The 25,620-nt window shown below is 40.7% G+C and overlaps 1 protein-coding gene across 1 annotated transcript; it reads right to left on the bottom strand.

Moving 5' to 3' along the window:
• Positions 1 to 1,061: 1,061 nt before the first annotated feature.
• On the bottom strand, positions 1,062 to 22,205 carry Impact (impact RWD domain protein). The gene is made up of 11 exons (XM_059246060.1): positions 22,063 to 22,205; positions 21,344 to 21,472; positions 20,487 to 20,539; positions 19,204 to 19,266; positions 12,336 to 12,421; positions 8,621 to 8,743; positions 7,757 to 7,854; positions 5,420 to 5,493; positions 3,601 to 3,691; positions 1,862 to 1,996; positions 1,062 to 1,212 (listed from the first exon to the last, which is right to left on the bottom strand). Exons 1-11 carry the CDS (start codon positions 22,096 to 22,098, stop codon positions 1,147 to 1,149), a joined length of 954 nt encoding a protein of 317 aa, XP_059102043.1. The 5' UTR covers positions 22,099 to 22,205; the 3' UTR covers positions 1,062 to 1,146.
• Between the last annotated feature and the right edge of the window lie 3,415 nt (positions 22,206 to 25,620).

Genomic DNA, 25,620 nt, shown 5'->3' with positions numbered 1-25,620 from the left:
CTAAAAAGTCCAAAAAAAAAAAAAAGGAACATGCAGGTGAAACACAAATAAATAAATAAAACACTGTTAAAAGGGGGATTTGCCAAGAATTTGGAGGGAAAGAATTTGTTTTTCCTAATTAAAAGATTTGTCCCTCCATCTCTCAACAAAAATCATAGAACTAAAAAACTGTCCAGATACAGATGCAAGTGTGCACAGACTAGTCCAGCTCTCCCTGCAAGTGTGCACAGACTAGTCAGCTCTCCCTGCAAGTGTGCAAACTAGTCAGCTCTCCCTGCAAGTGTGCACAGACTAGTCAGCTCTCCCCGCACCAGTGGTGTTCTGCCACCTCACCTTACTGAAGTGTCCCGTTGGCCACAGCCCCAGGAAGGACACAAGGAAGGCGCTCCCAGGCTGTTCAGAGACACTGTAATGTCACCTCACCACACTGAAGGGATGGAAGGACTCCCAAGACTCAACGCTCACTGTTTCATTACAGGAATTCATAAAAGGCAGAGACTAAAAAAATCACTTTTTGAAATTTCACAAACACCAATTTTCAACAAAAGGGAGGACTAACAACGGGGCTAGCAGATATGTGGAATGTCCACTTTGGCACATAATCACAGATGGATACTCCTGGATTTTCACTTACTATTACTCCATGGTGAACACTGTAAGATGATAAGTGACAAGCTTGTGAAATCACAAGGAAAGAGTCTCCATGGCTGCAGTCTTCACTGAGCCCCGCTCTGAGAAGCTACAGGAGCAGTAAAAGCCTGTTCATTTAACGGTGTGAGAATATCTATCACAAGAAATCAGGCATTTCGTCTTCTGAAGACACGTCTTCCCTGCCAAACAAAGGCACTTGACATGAACTGAAATGGACAGTTAGCTCAGTTACAATGCCCTGCATCTGCCACCTTCCAAGTGTTATAGGAAACGGTGACTAAGCTCGTATCAGTTCCACACAAGTCGGAAACACTTGTGAATAATCCTAAATTCTCTATTTTTGGCAAATGATAGAACCAAGGAAGGAAACATAACGCTGGTGTCCACGATGAACTGGCTGACTGGAGCTGTCAAGTGGCCGTCTTCGTGTATTCGTTAACCACTGGGAATGTGTACACAATGACTCGGAAATTAATCTTTCATACAGTTTCAAGATTAATGTTCGCTCCGCTTCTTGTCTTTTTTTACTTTCTTCTTTCCCAAACTCTTAGATGACTCCTCCTGGAAAAGAAATCAGTCAATGCAGCACCTCCACACCGGATACAGACGGGAGCTCATGGCAACCACACGGCCAGTCTACACGGTGAAGCCTAAGGCCTTCCAAACGCCTGAGCACTGCCTGAGACACTCCAGCTTAGTCTAGGATAGTCTCTCCCGACAGGCAAGGCTAGTCAAGGACAGCATTTTATCTAGTATATTTATGCTTGAAAAATCTCAATGTTACTTCATCTCTCTCCATTCTCCCAAGTCTAAATAAACAGCTATGAACATATGTAATGCATAAGCCAAACAAACTCAGGATATAAAGAAGACACCCACAGACATGTCAGGAAGCACAGATAATACGACACTAACGGAATTCAGGACTTCACAGGTACCTCAAGAACATCGACTCAGTATGACAGCTCACATCTCTCGGGACCTCAGCTTGAGGACATGGAGTATTTAAAGGGGTCTCTGCTTTTTCTACTATAAACTCTTCAGACCAGACTTACAAAACCAGATTCTCCCATCATTCTGACTAAGGCCTAGGTCTCCAGCTTTCTAGTTCAATAGCTTTACCACTGCAGTGCCCAGATTTTCCCAGTCTTGATTTCCCTTTCGTAGTTTCACGGTGACAGCAAACTCCACAGCATCAAGGGCGACTTACAGGTGAATTTGTGAAGTTCTTCTCCACCAGTATATTCCTGGCACAGTTGTTGATATGTTTGAAACGATCAGGTCCGAGCAGAATTCCTCCATACCAACGGGATACTACCACCATGACATTCTTCACATTCAAAATCTGTTGTTTTCAGAAGCATAATTAGATATGCACAAACCTGAGTTTTAGGAATGAAATAACCGCTATCTAAAACAGCATGCACTGAGTAAAGCTGCTAACAACCCAGGGAGGAAAGTCAGCACAAAGGGAATTTCCTAAGTCAATACAGTGTCTACACCTTCAGACTCTGAACTGTGGAGCCATTGGTCAGAGTGAAGGGGAAACCATGAAGCAGGCCTCCCATTCTTACTGACTTTTACCCAGAAAGCTACCTGCAGGCAGCCTTTTACCAGTAACAAAAGCAAAAACAAACCAAAAACCAACCCTGCTCCTGATCGCACTTACTGAAGAGGTGAGGACCTTCACAAGTACAGCTGAAACCCTCGTCAAGTGCTGCCTTTAAAGCGAAGCCACCAGTGTTCCTAGCTGACCCCACACCACAGAAAGGTTCTCAAGAGAAGGGCCTAGTTACAAAGCAAACTCCACATACATGAATAGAAGAAACTACCTGAGGAAAAAAATAATCCACTCTTAAAATTAATGGACAATCAATGATCACCAGACAGATGAAGAAAATCCAGCAGGAGGAAAGAGAAAGGATGGGATAAACTAAGATGGACCTGGAAAAACTTAAGGCTGAAAACAGTCCAGTAAAGAAACTCAAATTAATACATGCAGACAAAATTTAAAAGTTACTTTATCTATATAAACTGAGCAAGATTCCTAAGAACAGAAATAGAAAATAGAAAAAAAAAAAAAAGCTTAATACAGGAGCTGGAGAGATGACTCAGTTGTTAAGAGCACTTGCTGCTCTTGCCAGCACCCAGGTTCGATTCCCAGCACCCACACAGCTCAGTCATCTGTAACTCCAGCTCCAGGGGATCCAGCGTCATCTCCGGCCTCTGCAGGCACTGTATGCACATGGTGCACAGACATGATGCATACAAAACATCCACACACAGAAAGTAAATAACTGTTTTAGAAAGAGGGAGACATTTCTAATAAGGAAGAGAATACTGCTTAAGAAAATTAAATGCAAGGTTGTTAAAAATACATAAATTTTGTGCTGGGTGGTGGCGGTGGAGGTGGCGGCGGTGGCGGCACACACCTTTAATCCCAGCACTCGGGAGGCAGAGGCAGGCGGATCTCTGTGAGTTCGAGGGCAGCCTGGCCTACAGAGTGAGATCCAGGACAGCCAGGGCTACACAGAGAAACCCTGTCTCAAAAAAAAAAAAAAAAAAAGGCTCACATTTTCTTGACAAAGAGATAAGCAATTTAATTTTCAACAATGAAACATCCTCCATCCACCCCATGTTTCAGCGTCAAACCAACAGGGAGTTTCACAAAGACAGAAGAGAAGACAGACAGGGAAGCCACTGCCAGGAAACAAAGAGCACTTCCCCAGAGCTGCAGACAGTCTTGTGTTTTTCCTGGAAAGCACGTCATCTGGGATTAACTGTCTGCACTGTCCCGGGTCCAGTGGTGAAGGCTTCTCCTCAATCAATGTTTATGACCAATGTCTCACATCATTCAAACTCCTCCTTCTTCCTAAGTGGGGCTCTGTCTTCCTTGGAAACTCTAGGCTTGTAAGTGCATACATATTCCGAACTGAACTCTACACTGACCTCCATGAGGTGAAGAAGACGCCCCCCAGCAGCTGTCTCTCCATCATCCTCACAGTCCTGCAGGAAGGTCTGCTTGTCCTCACAGTATATCCTAAAACACATATGGAGGGCTATACTTAGAAGCACCAAAGTAGAATAAAATATGTCATATAATAAAGGTTAGTCCTCAATATTTAATAATCAATATGATCACCTCCAAAATTAGCATATTTTTCTTAAAATCCTTCTCAACTCTGTCTAGGGCATTCTTACGGTTGGCTGACCACATAAGCCCATCTTCACCGTGGGGACACTAGGACTCAGAGGTTTCTCCTTTTTATTAAAGTGCTGCTTTTGTGAGAAGAATTTACACATGCAGTTCCCGTCAGAGTGACGGAAAGCCATCGCTGAGACTATGCTGCATCGAGGCCTTATACAACAGAAACTATAAGGTGAAATGTAAGAAATAGGCGGGACACTCCTAGGATATAATGAAAACCACAAGTGCATCAAAGGAGATGAAGGCCACATATGTGAAGGCTTCATACTCTTCCTCTGTTAGTCCAGCTATCAGGTTTTCAATATGCTGCTGGACAAAGTGGCATAGAACTGTGACCCCGGCACTCGGAAGGTAGGAGCAGAATCAGTTTAACACCCAATAAAGCAAGTTGGAGGCCAGCCTAGGCTACACGAGACCTTATCCAAAATAAAATAAAATAAATAAATAAGCAAATAAAAAAGAATACATTAAATTTCTATCGAGATACTGTTCAGGGGGCACATACTCATACACATAAATAAATTCTTTTTTTTTTTTAAGATGTGAATCTACTAATAGGAAAAACTTCCTTATGCAAACCGAACCTTCTGAATTTGAAGTTTGGCTAACCTAGATTTTATAAACATTCAACTGAATTTTAAATTTACACCAACTCCATATATCTATATTCTTTTTTACTTCAAGGCTAAACTACATCTTTAAGTCTTATTTTTTTTTATATTTTAAAATGTTCTTTATGTCTTCATTTGCAAATCAGCAAACATTTGCAGTCAAAACCCCAAGGTATGCTATAAAAGCACTCTTAACTCATTATTTATAGGAGAATAAATTGGTTTTAAAATAGCCTTTGGGAAAATTTGAAATACATATCAATTTTCAAAAGGATTCATATTTTTTGATAATTCTACTATAAAACTATGTTCTTCTTTTTAATTGTATCTGCATTTCACTTTTTAAAAAGGTGAGGATCTGGTAGATATGCTCCTCATCAGCTCAGTAATAAGAGCTTTATGTACAAGCATGAGGAGCTAAGTCTGAATTCCTGGGACCCACGTGAAAAGCTGGCGTGGCCATGTGTGCCTGTGACCCACGTGAAAAGCTGGCATGGCCATGTGTGCCTGTGACCACCCAGCACTGAGCATTACAGGGCAAAGACCAGGGGATGCTGAGGGTGTACTGGCCAGTGAGTCAACCAAAGCCATGAGCTCCAGGCTCAGCAGGAGACCTTGTCTCAAGAAGCTAGGTGGAGAGCAATAGAGGACAAGCCCCAACACACAGGAAAGCATCCCCCACACATGTGCATGTGTGCACACAAATATGAACCAACTCAATCAACTCAGTTAAAGTATTGAAGAGTAAACTTCTCACAGAAAAGACAGCACACACAGACTACTAGCAACTGTAGCTGGCAGGAGCCAATGCCTTCCGGCTCTGCTTTTCTCTTCCTGCAGTTTGTGTTATCTCACAGGTCTAGTATTACAGTAAAGACAGTTACACTCATGCACAATTTCCCAAGCACTGCTCATGAATTACCTAGTCTGAAGGCTGACACTCACTCACCTGTAGGCGTAGATATTGTGGGTGGCACTGGCTATTTTCTTATTCTCATACAATTTGGCAAGAACCATTTTCACCTTTAAAAAAAGCAGTAATATAAATAAACAAATATGACTTTTATTTGCTCTGTAAATGCTAGAAAAGTAGAACTAAAGTGATTTTATATACATCTTATACCAAAACATTCACTTACAGAATCCACTAAGCTCTGAAGTGACCTATTAGGGCAGACACTTTCTGAGCACTAATTACCAACAGATGTTTAGTCTGTATGTCTAAGGTATAATAAAGGAAAATGTGCTCCCCGTGTAGAGAACTTTTCATGTAAACGCAAGCATGTCCAGAAACCAGCTCTGATGTTCCTGACTGTGCCCACTCTATGGCAGGTGTACAGCAACTGCGTGCTCCCAATGTTACAAAATCACAACTGTCTCTAGGAGCCAAGCACGCTTCATGGGGGAGTTCTAACCAGCTCTTGTAAGTGGCAGTTCTTCTGCATCCAGATGCAAGGGAGAGGAAAGGCATGAAGAAGAAATTCACTCAGAGGGCAAATGCAAGGAATAGGAGGTTAGATGAGTAACTAAATAACAAAAAACAAAACAAAAAACCGCCCAGTCAAAACAACAGATACATTTCAATATAAATATAAAATAAATAAATATAAGTATGTCCCATTATGCCTACTTGAGACTCAGCTTTAAGGTGTGTATTTCCTTTGTCAACCCTATAAGGAATAAGAAGAGAGGCTGAGGAAATGCTACCTGCTGCACCTTAAGAACATAAAGAAGGCTGGGCAGCGGTGGGAGGCGCACGCCTTTAATTCCAGCACTCGGGAGGCAGAGCCAGGTGGATCTCTGTGAGTTCGAAGCCAGCCTGGTCTACAGAGCAAGATTCAGGACAGGCACCAAAACTACACAGAGAAACCCTGTCTCGAAAAAAAACAAAAACAAAAACAAACAAAAAAAAAATGAAGAAGATGCAAGACTCATCTAACGGTAAATTAGGAATTGAACACAAGTGGTTTTGTGTAAAGAGTTTAGGTTTTTTCCCTTGCAACGGAAATCAGCAAAGATTCTATGAGAAGGAGACTGGGTGGAAAAGAGAGTGAGATATGGTCAGATTGCTACAAACTCAAGAGAAATAGTGGAAAAAACCTGAGATGAACTCAGAGACCCAATTTAATCTGCAGTCATCAGCCACCACTTTCAAGTTCTCAGACTCTGGATCAATACAGCAAAGCAATCATCTTAAAGAATACTTCAGTTCTCACACTGACTAAGGGTCTGTGATCAAGAAGAGAAAGAGGGTTCAGGATGGAAAATTCAGAAGAGAGTGTCTAAGAAGGATTCTGGAGGAGTATGAACAAAGGCCAAGGACAGAATGGACTTCAAAAGAAAAGGTCAGTCAGCTGAATAGGAAAGCAGTCCTCCTGAGCACACATCTATGAAGAAGAAGAAGTCCTCTCCCAGTTCCTGAGAGTAAAGTCCTTGTAAAAAGAACTCTATTCCTAAGAGTCAAGGCTTCAGAGGCTCTTAGAGGGCTAGGGGTGTAGAGCCCTTGCCCAGACGTATGAGGTTCTGGCTCTGATTCCCAGCACTGCAAAGAAAAGAAGGGATGGGGGGCGGGGTGGAGGTTAGAGTAGAAACAGAGTCCAAAGGAAGGAGATTAAGCCCTGAAGTGTGAACAATGGCACTTTCCCTGTTGCTATTTGACTGTATATGTAGCATTGGAACCACCTTGTACATCAATACAGAATTTCTGCTAGATCACAGCAATAGATAGATCCTGCTGGAAAGACATAAGAGAGTCAAGGACCTACAAACAGTGGTTTTGAAGAATGAGTTGCCATTTGCATCCTTTGGTAGGCATAAGGTCGACGAACACCAAGAAACAACATGTGGGAGACTGGACTTGGCATGTGGGCCCAAATGCCCTCCCTCATCAGGGAACAGTAGAACGGACTCAGCTTCGCATATTCAGTAGAACAAATCATTCTTTCTGATCAGCTGGTAAGCATGACTTTTCTATAGTAACACATGTTTTTCTTAGAGATTCATTGATGAATAAGATCCAACCAGAGTTTAAATATAACCCTAATATTGTAGCTCAGTGGTAGAATGCTTGTCTAGAACCGACATGAGCTAGTTTAATCCTCAACAAAAAGCAAAGTTTACACACATTTTTTAAAGCAGAAACAAGCAAATCTCTCATGCTCACAGGAATGTGGGAGTGGGGAAACAAATAAATGATGTCTATATCATGTGAAACCATAAGAGTGAGATGGAAACATCTAGAAACACACTGGTGGAAAGGTCAAGGTGGTAAGATACAGTCACGCACCTGCTTAGGACAGACTACAGGGGCCACATGGGCCTGAAAAGTGCTCCTTCGGTCTGTGATAGGAACGCCATGGTCAACTGGAGGCAGTTCTTCTATTTCTATAAAGCCAAATAATTAATTTTCCTTTTTTTAAAAAGAAAATCAGCAATAAAAGAAAAGAACTAGGATATAAATAATACTATATGGAAAAGTTAAGCAAAAGCAGCATGAATAATTACCTACCAAAATTAAACTTTAAGTAAAAGTTCATAAATCTACCGTATGTCAGAGAAATGATTTCCACCTGTCATTGCCACTCAGTCAAAGTGCTACAAAGCCCGGACTGACTTAAGCCGTGGGCTGCTGTTGGACTTCAGTGGGTGCAGCACCTAGTTCATGAGAGTAAAGGGCTGCTCAGACCAATGACTGACAGATACGCACACCACGTGTTTCTCCATATAGGCCAACCTCTGGAGTGGGAAAGCTCTGACTGGCTTTATAGTGTGTGGCTGTAATATACCATTAATATAATATAATACAATAAAATATAATGTAATGTGATGTCTTCAGGTAAAACTGCTCCTACTTCACATAGTGGAATTCAACACAACAGTACTATATCCAGTCAGTATTCCACAGAAGTGCAATCATTTCCAGTTGTTCTACCTTCTCAACGAGTTCACAAATCACTGTAACTTAACTATGGTAAAGAACCTACCTGTCTTGGTTACTGCTAACCAAAAGGCTAATGGGAAGGGAACACAGTTCAACATTGCAAGCAAGCAAGCAAGTACTCCCTCACACATGAGCCTTTGCTGTTTCTAGGCCTCCCAAAGAGCAGTATCACCTGATCTCCTCCAGAGGAACTAGTTAGAAACACTGTACCTGGTACATGTTCACTGATGTTGAAGTCTACTGTTTTAACTGCATTTGCTGGCTGATGTTCAACAATGAGGTCATCTTCACATTCAACATCTTCCTCTTCAGTTTTTTTCTTTACATCTGGGCCTATATGAATATGAGACATTATGACTGAGCCATGAAGCAAATAAGATATTACACCTACAAAAATCATTGGAATCCTAGCACTTGGGAGGCAGACAGAGGCAGGCAGATCTGGAGGGTGGGACAGGAGGGGGGAGAACAAGGGAATCCGTGGAAAAAAAAATAAAAATAAAATGTGGTACATATTAAAAAAAAAAAAAGAAAAGAAAAATAATTGGATCTTAACCTTTACACATCATTCTTCAACAGAAGAAATCATGATTTTTCTTACAACAGAATTCTAAAAATAAATAAATGAAGGCTATGGGACTTTTTTATCATGAGGTAAAAATCGGAGTGATGAAGATCTTGTAAGATCCACCGATGGGTACTGAAATTGCAGGCGAGCATGGAACAAAGAACGGGAAGGGAAGGAGAAGTGGCTCAGGGGCAGGGCATCCTTGCATGGGGAAGCCCGTGGTTCAGTCCCCAGTACTGAAAGAAGAAAAGGAAAAGCCTCAGCACGGCCTTAAGGAACATTCCCCCAAAACTACAGTCTTGGAAGAAGGAAGTGAGAATATTATGTGAGCTGGGGTTTGAGGCCAACCTGAGTACTGGGCAATATACCAAGACCCTACTCCTCCCACCAAAAACAAAACCAACAACAACCAAAACCCAAATCTCCTCCACACAAAAGGGAAGACATTAACTGTCATGATTAATTAATTTTACATGTCAACTTAGTGAGGCCCTAATGCGGAGATCTTTGAACAGACACACTGTTACAGATGATGGAGGCATGTTTTGGATGGGAACAACATTTACATCCACCAACTTTGTCCTCCATCACAATGAGGAGCCTCATCCAAGTTAATGGAAAAAGACTGACCTCCATGAAGAGGATATTTTTCCAGCAGACTACCTTTGAACATAAACTGCAACATTAAATTATACTGTGCTGGTCCTTGCAAATTCCAAACTTGCCATCCTCATACTTTTACAAGCCAATTCCTCAAAATAAAGCTCAATATACATACAAGCATATGGTGTCTGCTTTTCTGGAGAAGCCCAACATACTAACTTTACGGTGGAGACGACTGGTGGACACCACTTTACCCAAAGGATCGAGGTAAACATTAACAATCGGGAGGCAAACTGATCTCATAAGCTTCCTGGTGTGTTGTCATGTGCATTAGGAAGCAAACTGAAGTCATGAACTTCTCAGTGTGCTATATGTAAAGGATGCAGTATCATTTCTAGGTACTTTCACCAAAAACAGCTCACTCCAATCACAAGGACTAACAAGACCAAACCATTAACATTCCATAAAATAAATGGTCAGAATATTCACAAGTGTCGAGGTTATCAAAGTTAGCAAAAGGGACTGGAGAGGAAGCTCCGCCATTAAAGGGCTTGAGGAGCTGAATTTTATCCCTAGAATCCTTCCCACTGATGGGGAGGCAAAGGCAGGAAGACCCAGCAGGCTCTCTACATCCTGTCATGCAAGATGACAAAGGAGTTGGATTAAGGATGTAAGGAGCTACTGTACTGTTTCTGTTACTCTTCTATAAGTTTAAAATAAGCTCTGATTTCTTTTAAAAATTTAAAAAGTTATGTGGACATACTTAAAAATTTAAAGACTCTGTTCTAGAAAAATAAAAAACAAAATAATACTGAAATAAAATTACTTAATTATTTAACAAGTAGATGCCCCAAAGAAAATTCTCATGCTAAACCCTGATCACTAACTCTTGCCCTAATATAGTTCTTTAACAAGGTTTTCTGTTTGTTGTTTTTTTAACTTTTACAAAAAATTAGAATAGAACATGATGGGTACAGGATTTTCATAAATATCTCTGTGAATGTGTGTATACGTGTACACACATGTGTGTATACACACATGTATACATACACACACACACACACACACATATACATACCCTTGTTTTAGTGGGCTGTTGTTTTGGTAGTGCTCGGGATCAAACTCGGCCTTGTAATATCAGGTATATATTCTACCAGTAAGTTACATTCCCAGTCCAAAAAACAATTTTAAAGAAAAAGACCCAAACAAAATTCCTAAAATAAAATTTTAAAGTACTTTTCATCACAAAACAGTAACTTCAAAATGTGAAGAGTCAAGGTTACGGAGGTGAAGGTCACTGCTGAAATGAGTTTAATTTTGCTGAGTGACTCTAAATGTTCTGGAGTTCTAAAGTTCTGCTGGTAACACACTCAATTTCCACAGCTATTCTAACTCTACAAGACAAGCTGGCAAAATTCGCTTTGAGAATTTCTAGAGATTTATTCTTTCTCATACACACTCTGAATTCTGTAAAATCAGAACATGGATCCAAAAGTCAGAGAAAACACTTTAAAAATGCTACAGAGATTAGTGTCTTTACGCCACTCTCTCCCTACTCCTCTCTGATTTTTAACAAAGCAGTAAAAATATTTGCTTCTATAGAAAAAAGGTAAAGTGATCTGAAACCCCGCATACTGCTATCAACTTTAAACATCCAACATAATTAGTTGTCTGTAAATAACCTTCTTTAAAAGTTCTAAATAAGCTACAGGGTTCTTTATAATTCTTCCCCCCAACACTGAAAACAATGTTACCTGTGACCTGTGGTGACAATACAAAGTAGTTGAGAAGGAACACCAGGCTATCTGGGAACGGAGTTCTGTCTCTTCAAAGGCCTTTGCTGGGGGGGGGGGGGGGGGGAGAATCAGGGCAGGTGCAGGACAGAGGCCATGCTGTCGTCCATTCCTGCTGCCCATGGTCTAACAAAGGGCTGCTGGTGGGGCAATGCTGTCAGCTTCTGTGTGAAGGTTACTCCTTCACTTAGAAAGGTGAATGACTGTGGTGTATGGATTGCATCGCAATTTCAAAGTCTATTTTAAAATTAAACTCTATATCCTATTATTAGTCAAAATACTTCTCAGAGTTCTCTTTTGATGAACACTAGATTTGTTTAGGACTAATATCTAATTTATATATCCAAATCATAAGGAATTCTACAAAGTTTATAATACCTTAATGACATTCAAACAGTGTATTTTAGGTTCAAAATGTTTCCCCACAAAATTCTACATTCTAAGAGTATAATCCACAGAGAAACCTTATAGAAAGAAATTACTATAACTACATGAGTAAGTGAACTCTCAAGAGAAACTTCTTTTTATGATATGGAATCCATAAACCTTGCAGGACATAGTGTCCCATGCCTTTAATCCCAGCCACAGGGGAATAGAGACAGGCAGATCTCTGAGTTTGAGGCCAGGACAGCCAGGGCTGCACAGGAAAAGAAAGGAGAGGAGGGGACGAGAGGGGATGAGAGGGGAGGGGAGAGGAGGGAATGGAAAAGGAAAGGAAAGGAAAGAGGAAAGGAGAGGAGTGGAGAAGGGAGGGGAGGAGAAGGGAGGGAAGGAAAGGGGAGGGGAGGAGGAAGGAAGGAGAGGAGAGGAGAGGGGAGGGGAGGGAAGGAGAGGAGAGGAGATGGAAAGAAAGAAACCACAAACCAGAATACAGATTCTCATGTGTAACTTCAATCATAGCATTCATATGAAAATTTAACTACTCCAAATTAGAAGACAGAAAATTATCATTCAGTCTTACCTGGCTCCATCATCTGGGATTTCTGTATCAGAACATCTCTTATTTTCTCCACCCACAGGTAAAGAATACTTTCACCAATATTCTGTCTAAATAAAATCCAGGGATAAAATTCATTGTTTCAAAAATGTTACCTTCTCAAATTCAAAAAAATTATTTACAATTATAACCCCAAGTCAATGTAATAAAATCCAACCATGCTTTTCCAAATATATAATACATAAAATTTACCAACACTTATGTCTGAGTAACATATATTATGTATACCAACATTAAAGATTTCAAATGGCTCAAAAATGAATAGACCTTACTTACAACTTAAATTAAGGAGAACAATTGCATCCAAAGAAAGGAAAGAAGATGTCTAAATCTGCACTACACAGATAAGACAGGTGTCAACATGATTTGTTTCTATCCATGGGTGGTTTTGGGTCTCGTGTCCAATCACCACTACCCTTTTCAACTCTCTGAACAAGCCAAACTATTGTCTGGCCCACAGATCCTTCAACAAGGCATACACAGAGTATATCGGGACTCTCTCAGGAACTTAAGAGATCTAAAAGACATGTAACTCAACAGTTTTATATCCATAACGTGTTTTCTGACAAACTAGTCTACTGAATAATTGATCCATTTTGGTTTCAAATGTTTGGCTGCCTCAAATAATTAAATTCATCTCAAATCACTGAAAAAAAGAATGTGATTTGAGTTCTGAAGTTAAATGATAGGACATAAATAAAACAAGGACCAAGTATCTCATGCTTAGGGAGTGATTCTAACTATGGTAGCTTTGGTGTGTGTTTAAAGAAGTGTCCAACCTATGTCATAGCAACACCATACTGCTTCTCCTTTAAAACTCCCCTCAAAATCAGTATCCCTCTTTACTGCCCTCATCAGTACCCACCAAAAGAAACTTTCAAAACAAGCACTTTTCAAACATTTCCAGACTGTCAAACCCACCCATCTCATTGGTACATATCTCCTGGAACTAAAGTGGTCTTTGCTGTATCTCTTTGCAAGCTTTATTTGTAGAAAGCAAAGACATCAACTGGAAAGGTTTCTAAAGACAGAGAATTTCTTTAAAGGATATTCACTCCTCTCTTCTCTGGACAATGCAAGTTCCAATGTATTAAGTGTATACCAGGTCCCAAGAACATATACACCAACACAGCTGATCCTTAGAACTGTCCGAAGACAATGTCATGATTTCCCCATTATGAAGATGAGAACAGAGATCAGTTAGCTTGTTCAACAGCTTTGCCAGCAAGTAAAAAGGCCTGAGCTGAAATAGGAATTGAGAATTGAGGTGCAAAGCTCAAGTCACCTGCATCTTGTTTCCCGATCAAACAGTTAATGCTAAGGACACTTCTAGTCTATGGGATGGATTTGTACAATCTACACGCACACACTGCTAAAGGCTTGTCTGTCCTGGGTGAATCTTCAATCTGGGAGGCTTAGGAGAAACACAAGACTCAATGACATTGGTGCATGGGAGTCCTCCCTCTCTTAGAGCCTCTAGTATACAGACTACACTGCATGAGGTCCTGGGGCTATGGCACTTTCTTAGTGCTGGTAACCATTCCTACACAAGAACACAGCTTTATATAGAGTTCTATCTCCCACTCATTCTACTGAATTCCTCATATCACCATCACCCTAGTGATTTTAATACTAATGTATACTGAACACCTACTATACATAAGAAGTGCCAAAATGCTTATTACCCCAGTCTGCACTCACTAGCCCCTTTGAAACTTGAAAATCGTCCCTTCATAAATATGAATTCACATTCTGATTTTGTTCTTTAAGACAAGATCTTAATGTATGTAGCCCAAGCGAGTCTACATGTCTACTCACCATGCAGCCCAGGCTACCTTGAATCCATGCTCTTCCTATCTCAGTCTCAGCACTGGACTTACAGACTAGGGTCACTACATCTGACTCCTCATTCAACACTTGAAAAATAATACCTTGGAAGAATTTCTACAATTGGTCACTTCCCACAGCAACAAAGGAAATTCAACCTTCCCTTCAGATGTCTTCTCCTCACTGTGGCTTCCCAAGGTGGCACAGGCCAGAGCACTACTGAGCTTCGCGCACTGCGGTTTCTGTCTTCACTAGCATTAGCAAGGCTGCTGCTTGAGAATCCAATGCAAAGAGGCACTGTGGCTATGAGGCTTTCTGGGTCAAGTAGAAATCATTCTCTACCACAGACCCCCAAAAGTCTACCACTAAAGTACAAAAATGTTTGTATTAGAAGTATTACACTGTATTTGTTTTCTCTTGCAACAAGAATTTCTTTCTTTCTTTCTTTTTTTTTTTTTTTTTTTTTTGAGCTGAGGATCGAACCCAGGGCCTTGCGCTTGCTAGGCAGGTGCTCTACCACTGAGCTAAATCCCCAACCCTTATTTCTATCTTTTAACTATCCACTAGGAGTGTGACTTATTTAAAAAAAAAAACAAAAAAAAACTGGTCTTCCAACTTTTGCCATTCACTGCTGTGATGAAGGCCTTTATAGAATCAGAAGGTAATTACACTGAGCAAAGCTGAAAGCCTTGCTCCTAAGTACCTGCATCTTCCTTTTTGTTTATACTCTCTGGCTCACAGTTGGAAATTCTGCTTTCCCAAACACTTGCATCATCAGAGCTCCAAAGCAACAGGGTTGACAATGCCAGGTGGGAATCTTAAAACTAACCTGAAATAAACCTAGTCTCTGTAAGCTATCTCAAGAGTTCTGTTTAAATGGTACAAGGCTAACAAACCACTACTGTGTGTGAAATAAAGTCTATTACATGGATGTCACTTAATCCTTACAATGATACTATACTCATACTATCAGCATGAGAATAAACACAAAGAAGTATGCTATTCAAAAGCTGATTCCAGAAGCTTGACCAAAACAGCCTTAACACAGCCTAACAGGCTGCTGCTGTTATGAGGTACACATTCATCCTCAAGTGTGTGTGTGCGTTGCTGAGGGTCAAGCCTAGAACCTCATTCATCTTGATTTGTGTGTTTGTGATGCTGGGGATGAAACCCAGAACCTCACACACGCTGGGCAGGAGCACCAGCACTGAACCACATCCTGTGCCTCGCCATTATAATTTGCTTTGTTTTATTTGTCTGTTTCTTTTGTTTTTGTTTTGAGGCAGTCTTATTATACAGCCTGATTGTCCTGGAACTCAAGACACAGACTGGGTTGACCCTGAACTCACAATGATTTATCTGCCTCTGCCTCCCAAGTGCTGGGATCAAAGGTGTGTAACATCACACCTAGCTCTTTGTCTTCATTTTTAAATCCCAAATTCCTAGCAGAGAGGCAGTATATAGAAAATAAAAAATGTTTACCAAAAGATTCTTTCTTTCTTACCTGTCCACGTAAGTGGCCACTAATCATAGTTTATCTTCTTATATGGGCAAATATTAAATTTAGCATGCAAAATGCTCTAGATATATAAAACTTAATAATATCATAATTTAAAAATATAAACATTAAAAATTATGTTGGTAGATTTAGATCTGATTTTTAAAGTTAGTAATACTTTTCATTTATTGCCCATGACTGGAAATATATAAAATCATTAAAAGTTGTCACATGAAACTTTTAAAAAATACAATTCATATTGCTATTTATCACATGTGAAAATACTATCATTAGACTGCAATTATTATTCAAACACTTTTACTTATCAAAACATTATGACCTCTCTCTATCTTTAGAACAAACTGTTTAAAACCTCTGAGTGAGGCAGAAGAGGCAAATTTTGTCCTATAAGAGGCTTCTCCTAGTACCCAGGACTCTGGGAATCATGAGCAGGTAGGCAGGAAGCCACCGCACAAGCTATGGCATTGGTATAAGCAGGAGACAAATGTGTTAACACGATGGAAGTCAAGGGTGGAAAGATTTTCATGAAATAAAGCAGTTAAGTAAGGCATGATCTGAAAAGTGACCACCAGCTGTATAATTAATTGTAAGCAAGCCTGTAGTATGTTTACCTTATTCTACATTAAGTGGTGAAGACAAGTTAAATAAAAGTAATTGGATTACAAAAAGAAGCATTTTGGAAATACAATTGTTAGAATGGCCAGTAATGTTAAAACAGGCATCAAAAACATTTAACTAAAGAAATAATTATATACTGAGGATAACAGAATCACTAAGTAGGAGCCCAAGAAAGGTCTTTCAGGAAGGACAAGTAATATGGATTCCATGATGACTTACCATTTTCTAATTAAATATTTTGGGAGGAAAAGAAACCTGGCCTTGATCCCTGGGACATAAAGGGGGCACTCTCACTGTACCAAACAGGACACCTAGAACATACAATAGAATGCTTACTAGCGCCTGGATTCAGAAAAAAAAAAAAAAAAATCTGATAATCCAGAATAGTATTTGGTTTAATAAATCAACATATTTCATTAATCCAAATGAACCTTATCTTCTCTTGACTAACAACCTATCAGTTTCCTTACAAATTTCCTACATCAATTCTTGTTGCTCTTCAGGCAATCACAAGAGAACTAGGCTAACTTTTCCAAACTGAAGTCTTAGCATTGGCATCCCACTTCTCAAAATTCAGCGTTCACCGGTTCCTATGGCTAAGAAAAAAAATCTCTAACAGAACCTACAAAACTCCGATCTTCCTGTCCACCTTTCCCAGTCTTTTCCCACAGGGTTAGTCTGTCTCCTACCACCCACTTCATGTCACCATGACTATGCTCTGGCCTCTCACTGGAAGTATGTGAGCTAATTTACTCAGCTCTTAGTCCAACAAGCCACCTACAGACTCCCAGACCAGAATAAACCTGTCAAACTCAATCACCATCATAACACCCATCACAGCTCCAGAGTTACATTCACTTTTACAATGCTGTAGGTAATACATTCCCCTACCACACTAGAAAATTCTAAACGCTATGAAAAGGGATAATTTCTAGTTTTGCTAAACCATGTGTAGCCCGAATCTAATACACTGCCCACCATGTAGTATTTGATGGATGGGTGAATTATTGAATGAACAATAACACTGCCTCTGTAGGATCTTGGTCTTTTAGATTACTACAAGAGAACTATCAAAGTATTCAGAACTTTAACAAATAATTATGGTTTGAATCCTGCCATCATCATTTTCACTCATCATATGCTACAAGAACACACACAACAAGAACAGAATCTCTGTGACCGGCCACACTTGTGGAAGCCCATGAACTGTGGACTGGTGGCTGTGGAGCCCCCATGGACTGGACTAGGCCCTCTGGATATGGAAGATGGTTGTTTGGCTCGAACTGTTTGGGAGGATCAGGATCTGTCCCTGGTGCATGGGCAGGCTTCTGGGAATCCAGTGTCTGAGGTGTGACGCCTTGCGCAGCCTTGGTGCAGTGAGAAGGGGCTTGGACCTGCCTAGGCTCGGTGTGCTGGGCTCTGCTGACTCCCCATGGGAGACCTTGATTTGGGGGATGTGGGGATGTGGGATGGCTTGGGAAAGAGGGCTGGAGGGTGGGGAGGGGGGATCTGTGGATGGTATGTAGAGTAAGCAGAAAATTCCTTAATAAAGAAAAAAAATTTTAAAAAAACTAGCGTAGAATCTGGTATATATTTGTTTATGCATAGCAGTTGCAAGACTCAGAAAACTAATATTAATCTGCTCAAACCTCACTGGGGCCGTGGATGCCCCGGGAGTTTTTCATTTCCTTACTCCCTGTAGTATTGCTTTTTCTGAAACTCTTGTCTAAGACACAGGAACTTGGAAATTCATTAGGCATCTCCCAGGTTCTTTCCTTGTTCTTTCTATGTTTTTTTCAGAGACAAACTTTATAGAACCTGAAATTCTTTGTCCCATGTTATAGGCAAGTCCCCTACACTGGTGGATTCTGGTGGCCATTTTGCTGTTGGGCCTGATCTCTCTATGCACCTATCACCTTGCAGTACTGTCTGGGTCTGTTTCTGGGCTGCTGTCACATCTAGGAATTTGAAGAAGTATGCACATTCATTTCCCCCCACTGTCCTTTTGCTGGAAAACATTAATAGTTGATTAATAAGTCATGGAAAACTGTCTCTGTGACTGATAATTTTTAAAAGTATGTGGAATGAACTTGTGTCTGTTATTTCACGTGTGTTCCACTAATTCTACTTACTTTTGTTAGGCTTATTGAACGTGGGAAGCTTATAGATTCTTCTTATGAAAATATGTTTTCTTCCAGGGTAAAGCTTAGGCTAAGGCAAAATAGCTAAATTCAAGAAACTGTTGACCAAATCAAAGGCTATTTTCATAGGCTAGTTAAGGAAGAATCAAGCAGACAATGATGAAGCTTCAGGAAGGTTCAAGAAGGTTAACTATGGGGAAAACAAATGCCTTTATGGTCCAGATAGTTAATACTAAATAGAAACCACACCCCACAATGTGCTAACATAAAACTAGTATTGATTTTGTACACAAATCCTGTGAAGTGGTTAATGAGGTCACTAATTTTCAAATGACAACCTTAGACCTTCAAAGACTAAATAGTTAATTCATATCCATACTGCTCCATAAATTGTATAGCTGCTTAAACCCACATTCAGCAATAAATATATTGCTTTTATTTTTAACTCTTCAATTAAATATTTTGAAAGTCTAAAAAAAAAGAACAGTATCTCTGAATTTGCCTTCAGAGGCCAAATAAGTGTTATGTTTCCAACTTTAAATATTGCCACATTTTTCTATCAAATGCGCATGTGAGTTTTGTAACTAACCTTTTAGTTTGTTTAAAGTGAATGTTTTCGTTAATGAGCCTAACAAAAGGTTCAGGGAAAGTATGAACATATCTGTCAAGAAAAACGCAGAGCAGAAGTCACTAGCAGAGTGTTTGGGAAAAGCTACCTGTCACTTACATGTATATTTCCTCAAGGCTGTTGGATAAGTCTGCACGTTCTTGCCCTTTCAGCCAAGGAGCACTAAGATTGAATAAAACACAGTAAAGAAAATTATTCAAGAATTAGATAAGTATTTCAAATATTCATTAATGTGTTTTTAAAATCTATACAGAGTTAAAATGTTTTCATTTGCCTTAATTCATTCAACCTGCTCAAGAAACCATAACAAAATCAACACGAATCTTACTGAATTTTAATGACCTAAAAAAACAGAAGCTGAGTTCCTAGGGTACCAGAAACCCGCCCAAATTTGCATCAGTGGCTGAACCTGCTCAGGAATTTAACATTCCAGATCGGTAATGTCTGCCACAAGGCCAGGAGTTCTCATTTTCTTCTTCTGGCTGCAAAAGCTGGACTAACTAATAGGTTACTCCCAAAAATGAGCCCAACGAGTCAGCACGCCGCCATGGGATTACAAAAGTGCCTTTTTCTCTGAAAAGATATTTGAAAGCATTCTGTATGTATCATTTGCAATAGATAAAAAACACAGAACCAGCTGGGAGGTGGTGGCGCAAGCCTTTAATCCCAGCACTGGGGAGGCAGAGCCAGGTGGATCTCAGTGAGTTCGAGGCCAGCCTGGTCTACAGAGCGAGATCCAGGACAGGCAGGGATACAGAGAAACCTTGTCTCGAAAAACCAAAAAAAAAAAAAAAAAAAGAAGAACCATTTTTATTAGTTTTATTGGCATAGTTTTGAAACACACACAAAAACAACACTTGTAGATACAACTTTTCATAGCCAATTTATGCAGCTCTGTTCCTATGGCTTTGCTAAACTATGAAGTTAAAGGTGAGGCAGGTCACAGCCCACTTCGTCAACAGGTCAGGACTCACGCAGATGAAGCTTGGACTACTAAGAAGTGGTCCTTCAGCAGCAATGGACAGAGAAGGCAGGCACAAGCACCAAGCTTATCCAGGGGGATAAGTTCACGAAGGCTGGCAGCTTGAAGTTAATCCAAGAGCTGGGTTAGAAGGCCGAGCAACAAGGGAGGCTTTCTTCCCCATCTCTCAGCACAGTCCTACAGCTCTCTGACCTCTGTGAACTCGGACTCTTTTATACTAAGCAGTATGTATCAATGTGTTTTACATCATTCTGTAAAACGCTCACACTAACTTAAAAGATGTTTCTAATTTCTATATTGATTTTAAACAAAGTATTTTGTATAAACACAATGACTATAGAAAACTATCTTTGACAGTAAAATATTTCTATAAAAAGGTAAAGTTAAAAATATAGCTTACTTCAACTGATAAATAGGTGGTGCTGTACCTGGGTATTCACTCGGTAACATCACCTACAAGGAAGTTTTAAAACAAATTTGCTTACACTGATCACAGCTGAAAAGCAAATAAATTTATAAAGTCAGTCAATAAACAAGTTTCTAATTTGTCTAGACAAAAGACAAACCATTGGTTTATATGCTATCAAGTGAAAATCTCCTCCATCATATTTATGGTTCTACAAAAAATGTTGTTAGGTTATCTGTGTTTTTAGAAGCTAATTCTTGGCAGAGAAACTATAAAAGATGAAAGTTAAGAATAAGGTTAAGGGGCTAGAGAGATGGCTCAGATGTTAGGAGTACTGGCTGCTCTTCCAAAGGACCCTGGTTCAGTTCCCAGCACCCACATAACAGCTCACAACTGTAACTCCAGTTCCAGGAGATCTGATACCCTCACACAGACACGCATGTAGGCAAAACAATAATGCACAATTAATCTTTTATTTTATTCTAAGTACAACTTAGTCTCAATAAAGAGACAAGTATTGCTCTATGGATTTTCATTCAAAACCTACTCTTCCTCTTAAATGTTAACCGCCTTTCCAGGTCTAAACCTTCTGTTATTGGTCATAGTAACAAAAGGAAGTGTCACTCAAGTCTATAAATAGAACATTAACACGTTTACTAATTAGAAGAATAACAACAAGATCTCAGCAATCAACGAAAGCATGATTTGAGGGTGACCTCAGATTTAAATATCTACATTTGCATCAGCAAAGGCAATCCAGAAAGCAAGTCAAACTGGAATAATCATAAAGAGACGAATGGCACCAGTTATATATTAAGACTGGAAAATCGCTACAAAGAAGAAAAAAATACCTGCAAGCAGAGTGTCCATTTGGGGTCATCTATGTCGTCGCTGATTCTAATACAAAATACTTTGGCACAATCATCTATAACGCACCACTCCTCCCCATAAATGGCGGCCATGGCTTCGATTTCCTCATTCTGAAAGTCGATGTTTGAAAGCCAACAATGAACATACATGGATAAACCTAGTCTTACCACCTTTTATGGAATTAACAAAAATGCGTCTTAGGAGGTCAAATGTTCGTAGCATGTTCGGCTGTCTGCTTTCCTGACACTATTGCGCGCGCACACACACACACACACATCCTGTAATGAGACTTACCAATGAAAAGGCCATTCCCACACCATTAACACCATACTCCTGTTGAGTTCTCACTGGTATTTCTGTTTTGGGTTTGTTGTTGTTTTTAATTTGGTAACAAGACTCGCTAGCGTTTTCCCCGCTTTTGCTAACCAGGCGCTGAAGAAATTATTTTAGGGTTAAAAAGTAATGACAGCAAGGTGTGAAGGCGCTCGCCTTGAATCCCAGCACTCCGAGGGCAGAGGCATGCAGATCTCTTTGAGTACAGCTCCAGGACAGCCAGGACTGTGTAGAGACACTGTCTCAAAACCATCAACTTAACGAATAGGCCTGAAGTGGGAAAATGGGAGTCTGAATGGCAGCCTGGTCACGTGCGAAGTGATGGTCGCCGAGTCCCGGCTCCCAGGCTGCAGCTGGGGGCCCTCACCTGCCTCTGGTCGTTCCCTACGTCACCCTCAGCCATGGGCCCCTGGGAACAGCCACACCACGACCACCTCGTACTGCCCAGGTCGGGAAACCGAGGACAGGAAGCAGCGACTGCACAGACCTATGGGGTACCGGAACCGAAAGCCCCGGGCCTCCCACACGCACGTCTGCTTCCGGGTCACCAGCGAGGCGCGGCAATGGGCCCCAGGCAGTAGGGCTTTTGGTCTGCGCAGCGCGTTCTCGTGCGCACGCGCGCCTTTCTTGCAGCTTGTGGGCTCCCCTGAGGCTTGCTTGCTGCAGCTGCTGCTGGAGTCGGCCGGGCTGTCTCCTGGAAAGTCGCGGGTTTGGCATGAGGACTCAGCACCATCGGAACCGTGGGAGACTTTGGGGACCCAAGCTTACCGTATTGAACTCTGACAGGCATCACCTGGGCTTTTCCTGCGGGGTTGGGTCTTCTGCACCTCCCCCCAACACACACACACACACACACACACACACACACACACACACACACACACACACACACACTGAGGCCTCAGCACCATCAGAACAGTGGGAGATTCATACTCATCCTTCAGGGAAGAGTGCTTGTTTGTTTTTGGTTTTTGTTTGTTTATGTTCAGAGGTGCCTGGTCAGTTTGGGTAAATATGTGAGAACCTATTCTCGCTGTTGTCTTGTGATACAACGTTGTTTCTGAGAACAGTTTCCAAGTGAGACATTGATGTCACTGTGCAAAGATTGGCTTGCTTGGTGTCATTTCTAATGTCTAAATTTAATGCAACATTTTAGAGCATTGTTAATGAATGCCATTCTTCCCTGGCATTTTGTGCAGACGTTTCTTCTGTTCACAAAATGTTTTTGTCTCCTGCCGCCTCTTTTTCATGTACAAATCTTCAAAACCCTGTATCTGTTTTCTCTTCCCTCATCGGTAATTATGGTAGTTTCTAGCCCCTTTAAATTGTCCTTGGGTAAGTAAGGGTCCGCTGCCTTCCAAGTGCTGGGATTAAAGGCATGAGTAACCACGCCCAGCTTTCTGGAGGACATTTAATCCACAAAAGACTGTTACATTTGTAAAGAGAGTTCACAGTAAAACCAGAATTGGAACAGGGTGTTGTCATATAATTCTAAGCACTTGGGAGGCTGAGGCAGTTGGAGCCAGGTTTTAAAGCTGGCCTGGACTACATCACAAGACCTTTCTTCAAAAAACAATGAAAGTAAGTGAATAAATAAATAAAACCAAGATTAAGGAGGCTAGGGTTGTGGCTCCGTTGGTAGAGTGCTTGCCAAGCACTCAGGAAGTCCTAGGTTTAGTGTGCAGTGCCCCATAAAACTCAGTTTGGGCCTGGAGAAATAATTCATCAGGTAAAGGCAGTGGGTGCCAAGTTGTGATGATCTCAGTTCAACCCACCAGGCCCATATGGTTGAAAGAGAAGACTAATTCCCAGAATTCCACATACTTTTTTTTTTTTTTTTTTTTTTTTTTTTTTTTTTTTTTGGTTTTTCGAGACAAGGTTTCTCTGTATACTTTTGGTGCCTGTCTTGGATCTCACTCTGTAGGCCAGGCTGGCCTCGAACTCACAGAGATCCACCTGGCTCTGCCTCCCAAGTGCTGAGATTAAAGGTCTGCGCCATCACCACCTGGCACCACACACATTCTTGCATATACATGTGTGAGCCAAAGTTACCTTTTAAGTTTTAATTACTGTGCCTAAAAAATCCATGAAACAAAAATGCCTCTAGTCTGCAAACCCCTCGCCCAAGGACAAATAGTTCCTGAAATGCTGGAGACTGTTGTTTATCATGTTTTTCACTCCCCTGAATAAGTTTGACCCATTTGGATATGCTTGGTCACATTGGGAAGAAGGTTCACAGGCAGGAAGTACATTACATGTGTGCTTGCCCATCATTGGACCTGATGGGAAATACTTAAACTGCTGCAAACAGTGACTCCGGGCCATCTTCTTGAACCCAAAGATGGACCTGGCCAGAGCCCATTCACCTGGCCAGTATTTCATTAAAGCTTGCCTCAACATTTGACTGCAAATTGTGGTAGCGGTCTTATTCTCAACAGGTGAGATTAACACAGACACACTAAATAAAAATGTAATAGAAATCTGAAAAAAAAACCAGCAGCAACAACAAAAAGATAATAGATTTTAAAAAAGAATAACTCAGTGTGGTTGCTAAATAGATAATCAGTTGAAAAAAAAATCCTACTTAATGTGAACTTTGAGCACATGCCTAAGCAGATACTTGGGAGGGTCTCAAAACAATCCTACACCCAGGAAGGAACTGAGGGCTTGTGTATGCTGATTCCTACACCCATTTACTCAAATGATTAGAAGGACTCCCTTAATACATATAAACCCAAGCTGAATAGCTTTTTTTAATCTTACTCTTCTACTAAACTCTCCAATTCAATACGTGGCCATTCTGAAAACCTTAAGCATTGCCTAAGCTTGAAACTTGAGGAATACCACATTCCTCTTTTTTTTTTTCCTCACCTCTATAACCAGGTGACAAGTTCTGATGACTCTTAGTCACTAGTATGGCTCATGCTGACTCATTATTCATCTTCCTAGCATCTGGTGCCATCTGGACCTCCTTTAAGTAATCCTGCTCACTTCTGTGAGGGTAATCATCCAAAATGTAGTCATTCTGACCATGTCTTTCTCTTCTTAAACCCTTTACTATGCCTAACTTTCATGTTCATGCTTAAACACCTTAACTCCATGTATATTCCTAGCCACTTCTCTAATTTTGGCTCCCATAGTATCCGCTACAGCCGCTTTAATCTATTTTATTTAAGCTATTTGAAGAACCCTGTGGTTCTTCCATTATTTTACACAGTAAACACTAAAAGGAAGTTGAACCAAGATATGACTGGACTGAAGGAAAAGGTGATAAATTTGTTTAAAGATAAATTGACAGCCATGTGGTTAAAATGACAACACTGAAGTCCCAAAATGCACATGGCTCACTCCCTCAGGACTACCACCTAGTCAGACAAGACAATGGCTGGCTACACTCGAACGTCTCTGCAGGAAGGACTTTGGAGTCTAGTACTGATAGAGGGAGTAGTTTGAAGCTTTTTGCTTAGGATTAAGAAATAACATATAGTGTCTTTAAAAAAAGAAGAAGAATAGCTGAGAACACTGAAGGACAAAGCCTTCTTGGCACCAAAAAGTTTCAGAGGTTTAGTCCATTATCATCATGGCAGCTCACAGGCAGACTTGGTGCTGGAGAAGTAGCTGAGAGTTCTATATCTGGATCAGCAGATGGCAGGAAGAGAGAACATCTGGGCCTGGCTTGGGCTTTTAAAACATCAAAGGCTACCCCTGGTGACACACTTCCTCCAATAAGGCCACACCTCCTAATTCTTCTCAAGTGGTGCCACTTCCTAATGACCAGCATTCAAATAGATGAGCCTATAAGAGACTATTCTTATTCAAACCACAACATTCCACTGACCCCCATGGGCTTATAGCCATATCACAATGCAAAAATGCATTCAGTCTAACTTCAAAAGTCCTCAATATCATTTAAAGTCCAAAGTTT

Source organism: Peromyscus eremicus, chromosome 19, assembly GCF_949786415.1.
Source record: "Peromyscus eremicus chromosome 19, PerEre_H2_v1, whole genome shotgun sequence".
Lineage (NCBI taxonomy): Eukaryota > Metazoa > Chordata > Mammalia > Rodentia > Cricetidae > Peromyscus > Peromyscus eremicus.
This window is presented reverse-complemented; position numbering and strand designations above follow the sequence as displayed.

What these genes read in the sequence shown, in the direction of transcription:
- Impact (XM_059246060.1), bottom strand. Translation starts at nt 22,098, where the DNA reads ATGGCTGAGGGTGACGTAGGGAACGACCAGAGGCAG. An exon ending in ATCCCAGATGATGGAGCCAG is followed by an intron (nt 8,744 to 12,335) that starts GTAAGACTGAAT and finishes ATATTCATATAG; the next exon opens with GCCCAGATGTAAAGAAAAAA. An exon ending in CATCAGTGAACATGTACCAG is followed by an intron (nt 7,855 to 8,620) that starts GTACAGTGTTTC and finishes TTGGCTTTATAG; the next exon opens with AAATAGAAGAACTGCCTCCA.